Raw genomic sequence first — 7,500 nt, 5'->3', positions numbered from 1 at the left:
GACAGTGAAAGTGCAACCACGCTATCGGGGAGACGTGTTGTCGAGGGGTCGAGCTTGGTTTGCTTTCTGTTTTCTCCTAAACGAAGTTGGTGACCTATCTTTTTTTTGGCATAATTTTATTCTCTTACTCATCCTCTCCTTCGTACCGTGCTGTAAAAAAAAATTAATTTCTCGAGGGTCCAAATCCACGAAAGGGGGTCCAAATTCGCGGGGAGGAGCAAATCCGATGTGACAGCGGATTAGGAATGTGACGGTAACTGGTCATTCCGCCCCAGAGTCGATACGCCCTACGTATTATGTATAAGGCGCTGTTTACATGAGAGAACTCATCCCGGGACGAGTTTCATCCCGGAATGAGTAACACCTCGGTGTTTGGTCATTTGGCGTTTGGTGTTTACATGATCCCGGGGTGAAATTTGCTCATCGCGGGACAGTTTCATCCCGGTCTTCAGCACCGGGAAGAAATTTCATCCCGGGATCAAAAATCCATGTAAACACTTGATTCTTTTCTGTCCCGAGCCGAAATGACATTTTTCTGTGCCTCCCTACGTATGACCAGCGGTGGATGATCATACTGTGCATATCAGTTTACGGCAAGGACGGCCATTTTGAAATGAACAGATTTACCCCCACGAGTGCCGCGAGTTGTAGTGGAAGGTAAGTTGAGAACTTTAAATGTTCTTAACCATATTTTTGTTTAGCACATCGAGGTAGCTTTCGACATTGATTTCATCTCGGGATGAAACTGTTTTCCTTTCATCCCGGGGTGAAATCAACGAAGGCTTAAAATTTCTCAAACAAGCGAAACACTACCAGCTGAATGAAATTCACCTTGTTTACGGCTCACACGTCAAAAAACATGATCGTGATACGCGCCATTTGATTGGCTGTTGGGTTTTTAGACCAGCTTGTGGACCGAATTTATTTCGCGCCTTTTCAGTGGGTAAATCTCACTCATTATGTATATAATAAACACCTGTATTCAATCTAAAAACTGCGTTCTTTAATAGTTGCTTTTCCTCTCTTTTCCCTATTAGATTCTGAATTGCCAACGCAATTTGTTCCACAAACAGTTGGATGGTCATTTATGAATCCGTGCCCCCTGCATCCTTGCAGTTCCACCTGCGCGCGGACTGGATCGAGCGGGTGACAAATTTTGCGCATGCGTAACTTCTGATTTCGTAATTCATTCACAGAGCCACTGTTACCCTTGTTGAGCATAACGGCGCTGGAGGCTTTGGAATAAACCAAAACCCAAACCAGTTAACTCTGCTTTTGGTTGAATAACTGCGCGTGCGTGACGGGTCTCAGTGACTGTGTGTGGAAAGTCAAGAGAACTTTTAGAAATATGGCTTCTTCCTCTTAATTAGAGCACTTCCGCAACGCAATGGACTACGCTTTCGAGAGGTTAAGAAAATCTGAACTCTCCCCAGAGGAGGCCCAGTATGTGGCTTTAAAGAATATAGTGTACAATTCGAAGGATACAATCGGTATCCTTCCGACTGATTTTGGGAAGTTGTTAATTGCAACAAGTTGTTAATGGCAGGAAGTGAAACCGTTTTCAACAGCCAATCATATGTGGCCTTTTTTGGATTTGACCAGAGTAAAGACCTCTTTCCCGACCGCTGGTCAAGGAAACGATGACTCTGGGAACGTTGCCTTGGCCTGTAGTTCTACGTGTTCCCAGACCATTCTCGTCACCAGAGCCTCGGATCGACCCAATGCTCTGGGAAACTCTATGTAGGGGAACGTGCGCCGTAGGGTTCTTATAGCCAAAAAATTGGCTATTTGAACCTTACGGTGCCTGCTCACTCCTCGTGCTACAGTAACATGAATGCACCAATTAGAGGCTTTTTTTATTGTTCTTCACGAAAACCAACAACAAGAAACTTTGTTTCACGGTTCCCCAGAGCTCCTCTCTCCCTCAGTCAAGAGAAGAGCTCTGGGGTCGAGATTGTTCCTGGGCTCGAACGAGCGAGTGACAAACTTTGCGCATGCGTAACTGCTGATCTCGTAACTCCCTCATTTTTCATGATTTAGCGACTCTATATCTCTGCACGGAATTTGTTTTGGTTTTAGACGGTAACTCAAATAAATTTAAATTGTTTTAGAAATTGGAAAAAGTTCTGTAGGTGAGAAAAACCGATTTTTCTCTAAACCTTGCCACAGATTTCGTTGAATTTTAGCTATGTTAGAGATTTTTTCTAAAACTACTGCCGTAGTGCTGTATAGGAAGATTTCACTTTCCCTTTTTTTGAAAGAAGACAATATATCAAGTGAAGCTATGATCCTCGTAGTTATGAACACAGTTTTAGCAATTGCATAGAGAAGCCTGAAAAATTCAGGAATTCAACGGGGTTTAAACTCGTGCCCTCGCGATGCCGGTACGATGCTCTAACCGACTGACCTATGAAGCCACTGATGATTGGAGCTGGTCATTTGAAGTCTTGAACTTTTCAGGCTTCTCTAGGCAATTGCTAAAATTGCGTTCATAACTGCGAGAACCATAGCTTCACCTGATTTCATATCCGCAGTTCAACATATGATTCATTTCATACATCATTTGATGACTTGATTCATTCATCACGGGAACATATGACCCCACAAATGACCAGCTCCCAACGTTGGTGGCTTCATAGCTCAGTTGGTTAGAGCTTCTCACCAGCATCGCGAGGTCACGAGTTCAAACCCCGTTTAAGTGCTAACTTTTTCAGGTTTCTCCACGCAATTGCTAAAATTGTGTTGATAACTGCGAGGATCTTGGCTTCACTTGATTTCATACCCGCAGTTTAACATACGATTCATTTCATATATCATTTCGTTAAGACAAGTCGAAGAAATGACTTAATCCCTTGAAACTGTTCTACTATCAAACTTTTTTGGAAACTTGGCATAATTAACATTCATGATATTCACATCAGCAGGCTCTTAAAATGGGGTATTTTTACTGGTTGCGCGTTAAACATTCGAATCACCTTCATATGGAATGAAGTCTTGGTTACTTGAAAGACACAAAATTTCATTTTGAAAATAAGGCTTCCTTTATTCACATAAGCAGTATTGCTTCATTTACGCCGTTTTTGATTGCCTGGTTGTAGGAATAGTGCAATTTTTGGAACAGTTCCGTGATTAGCTTGAAGTCCTTACCTTGGCCAAAATACACCCAGTACGGAACTGTTTCCCAAAAAAAATTAATGCTCTACTATCGAACTTTTTTTCTTCTTCAAATATGTTCTTTATTAGACTGCCCTTAGCAAATACCTGAAAAAAAAATCGGGGGTCACCGTGCTCGTTTGATAGAAAAGGAGCATTTATTTCGCCATCTGGCTTAGTTTGAGGGAAATCCCTTACGTTTTGTACGCGCACGTGATCATGTGCGCGCGCCAATGACACGAAAATCGTGCGCAGTAGGGATGCGCAATGCAATACTAAGGAATTACCTTAATAAAAACATGGTAGCAGTATTTTGAGAGAGAATGTCATGTGAGGAATGTAGGTTTGGTACTTAATAACCTTACCAAATTTCGTCTTGATATGATGACCCTAACTATATGTAAAAAAACAGAGAAACTATTTCGAATCTCCTAAACTGAAAACCGGCAGTGTTCTCAGGTTCGCCTGCGTCGAAGTTTTCCGTCGTGCAATGCTCACGAGCTGTCTTCGCGCCTGGTAATAACCGTGGATTTTGGTCTCAGTCGGGATGAACTTGAATTTGATTAGGGGTACGTAGCCAACAATCAACGAATCACAGAGGGGGGCGGGGGAAGGGTAGGGGAAGATATGTGTTTTACAAAATAGTATCAAGTCGGAGAGGTAAAACTGATCGAATTACAATAAAGTAACCAAAAGCAAATACGGACAGTAAAAAATACACAAGTAAATAAGTGAAAAAAAAAGAGGAAAAACATTTTGTATCTCCAAACAGTCATGCAATGTTTTTTATATTATACAAACACCAATGAAATACCAAACCATTTCACTTTAGTATTGCTGTGGTCCTAACCGCAGGACATGATTTCGAGTGCAATTTCGAATAAATAAGCACGAGTAAATTTTTTCAAAGACCACCAAAATTGTACGAGTCCGTAGGGCAAGTGCAATTTGAAGTCGTTAAAAAAAATTACAAGTGCTTATTTCTTCCAACTTTCACGAGGAAAATCATGTGATTACTCATTAATAATGTACGTGAAAAAATTCGAGGTAGTTAAGCTTAGTTAGGCAGTAGAAACGCACGCGTATCACACAATCAGGCTCACCTGGTGTTTCATTGGTGTTTATATTAAATAAAAATAATACACGAAAACCAGACAAACTCAAAGAGCACATTCCCCGATTTGAAACAGTTTCAAATATCAACTGTAAGGGAGAACACTTGAGCTACATCTTAACACAATTTTGCCAGCTATCCAATTTTACCTGTCTTTCCTCCTCAGTTTGTTTCGTTGCTCTCGAACATGCAATTCACCAAAGAAACGCGCGCATGGCACCACAGCGCTTAGAAGCCGAGCCAGAGAACGGATGGAGAAAAAAGGGAGTTTAAAAAACGACGACTGCAGCAACGCCACAAAACAGTGATATCATTGGTTAATTAAAGAGGAAAAATAATCTTGCTGCACATGCAGCACGCACTTTAGCATATCTTTCTGTGATACTCTGCATGACAACGACGTGAAATCACCAAATTTGAGGTCTTGAGACAATGTGAGTACGCAGCAGAGATCTTTCATTCTCTATTTCCATTCTGAAATCGCTCATACTAATGGGCCATTTCCGAGTTGCTGTTTGTCTCGGTTTCGAAGTGAGTCTTGGTGCTCATTTTAACAACTATTCAAATGGGAATGAGTTTGATTTGCATATGAATACGAACGTCATTTCCATTTGAATGGTTGTGCACTGAGGCATGCAGTAACTCGGAAATGGGCTATTATTTTGGATTAGTGTTAGTCCTGGGCAACCGAGCTCGGGTCATGTCAATCGACCTCGCTAACATTGCACGAAGTAAATGAGGTGGAAAAATCGCGAAACACCGGCGATATCGCAAAGTTATATTTTGAAGTGACGTTTTTGTCGACGTCGGCGTCGTCTTTCCTCAAATCCCTACGTCCAAACGACGATGACGGAGCTGAAGGACGACAGAAGGGACACAAAGACGACTTCAGCCACTTTAGCACCACAAGAAAACTGGTTTATTGGAGACTTAACGAAACAACTGACCTTGTTGAGGCAAAGAAAGGAGAAACTATATTTCGCGGTTGTAAACACGGAAAACGCCGCCCGTGAAAATGATGATGGTTAGAAGGCCACCATTTTTACCAGGGACTCAAGAGAGATTATCTAAAATCAAACGTTTTGTTTCGCTTTTTTGAAAAGTTTTTTAATCTGGGTCAATGGTATCCCAAGTGAAAATGTAATGAGAATTTAGTTTACTTTCCATATGGATACTAATTTTCAGAAGAAATTCTTTACAATTGCACTCTTTAAATAATAGTCTGAAGTGACCACGAAAATGACATATCAATTCAAAGGTGAAGAGTAAAATGCCAGTGATTACAGTAAAATTCCCAACGAGGACACGAGGTCGAAAGTAGGAAGCTCCGAATCACAAGGAAAAGAGTCTGTTGTGTCCATGCCATCGCAGTCTTGAGGCAGGGCGTGGTCAACAGGACAATCTATCACTTGTTGCTCTGTCATCTTGCGTGGCGATGATGCGCTTAAAGAGATCCCTGAGGAAAAGGATGAAACCCCTTGTCGATCTTCAACATCGCCACTATTGCCAGCTTTCTGCGCACCTGAAGCAATGAGTACAATTGACTCGTTATTCCTGCAAATCTTACCCTGTATATTCAAAGTCGACCACTTATATTGAACGGGAATCTTTGCTCCTTTAACTGTTTATGTGTACGACCGAGTTTCTCCTGCTCACATAATTTCAAAAACTGCCACTGCTACTTGTAAAGTAGAATGCCTTGCGCAATATTCAATATAGATATAGACACGTTCGAAAAAAGGTCGCTTTTAAAGTGTTTCTAGAAAGACGGAGAAGGAGAGAAGTAGCGGACACTTTTATAATACAGTGAAAGTCTTCCAACCTTCTTTTGGTGGCGCTTTGGAGTCTTGTGTCCATTTTTTCACAAAGTCCTGCGAGTGACAAAGTCCACCGGGAGCCTCTGTTTGAATGCAAAAACATGATAAACGATTTGGGGAACTGTGCTGATAAACCACTTTCCCGATTAGGCACTGCAAGTACTGAAACATGATTGGGGCTCTTTCTTCCAGAGAAACGTATTAGCATTTGTCTACATCAAGAGCATCAGTTCATCCTGCGTTCAGTGTGGATTTTTTTATGAACGATCTCGTTTTGCGTGAATTAACTTGAACTGAGTTAATTTAGTGTTCTGACCCGTAGCTGAGCTCGGCTTGTGTCATGTTTTGACCCTGGGTCTAGCTATCATCGTTACTGGTCAAACTGCCCGACAAACGAAATGCACACTGACCTCACCAATCTCACTCTGATAACAGTTTAACAGTAAAAAAGTAACCCTACTTCATACAAGGTTGTATTTCGAGCCAACAGCTTGAGAGGCATTGTGTGATTAAACAGCCCGAGCGGAAGCAACCAGTGGGCTATTAATTAAGCATGGCGGAGTTGAACCCAGAATCACTTAAGACAAATCCGTTGGATGGTGAAAGAGGGATTGGAACCCAGAGCATGCGCATGCAAATCCAGCGCCCACACCACTGGGCTTCGTTGCAATAATGACATGTCCAAGTGAAGGCTTCATAGCTACAGTAGCTAAGTTGTATAACAAAAGAATACTGAAAGCTCACCGCGACAATGATCTATGACTTTTCCCCACAATGTGTTGCACGAGAGCATCTTAAGATTACCAATGATGACAAGATGCCTGGAATAAACACAGTCAACATTTATTCTTTTTGATCACACATCAGAGTTAAACCATGAGTAAATGCTTCAGTTGAGCACAAGAGAATTTAACTTTATGGGGGGGCATGAAGGCCCCCTCCAATTCCAATTTTTTTTGCGTTCACCCAATTCTTGCGCGGCCAGAAAAATGAATTCACTTCTCGCCCGCTAAAAACGCTTGCCACGCAGGCTAGAATTTTGCCGGCGATGAAGAATACAGTAAAACCCCGCGAGTAAGAACAAATTTTTATGAGAACCTGTTAATCTAAAATTTGTCGGTTAGACCCCCCAAAAACAAGAACCTGTTTATCTTAAAATTTGAAACAGGTTCTTATTTTCTAAAACGTACAAAATGTGAGCACTTTAGCAAATAAGATTAATATTGATTAATATTCTGAAGATTCATTTTATCTTTCGATTTTACTTCTTATAGTCATTTTTATGCGCACTTTTTAATTCTGTATTTAAAGAGTTACAAACTGGCTGCTGGAAAGGGGACGAAGGCCAAATCCGACTAAATTCTGCTATCTACAACGCAACCTTTTCGACAGAAAATGATAACCTATTTAAGAACC

The 7,500-nt window shown here is 41.4% G+C and overlaps 1 protein-coding gene across 1 annotated transcript in view; it reads right to left on the bottom strand.

The window, feature by feature from the left end:
- LOC138031572 (5'-3' DNA helicase ZGRF1-like) overlaps window positions 1-7,500 on the bottom strand; it is a 74,582-nt gene that overhangs the window by 1,020 nt on the left and 66,062 nt on the right. The window contains exons 42-44 of the mRNA XM_068879245.1: window positions 6,829-6,905; window positions 6,090-6,167; window positions 5,552-5,789 (exon numbers count right to left, since the gene is read on the bottom strand). Of these exons, the coding sequence (XP_068735346.1) occupies window positions 5,552-5,789; window positions 6,090-6,167; window positions 6,829-6,905 (393 nt within the window). The remainder of the gene's footprint in view (window positions 1-5,551; window positions 5,790-6,089; window positions 6,168-6,828; window positions 6,906-7,500) is intronic.

Source organism: Montipora capricornis, chromosome 14, assembly GCF_036669925.1.
Source record: "Montipora capricornis isolate CH-2021 chromosome 14, ASM3666992v2, whole genome shotgun sequence".
Taxonomy (NCBI): domain Eukaryota; kingdom Metazoa; phylum Cnidaria; class Anthozoa; order Scleractinia; family Acroporidae; genus Montipora; species Montipora capricornis.
The sequence above is the reverse complement of the archived record's forward strand: the minus strand, read 5'-3'. Positions and strand labels throughout refer to the sequence as shown.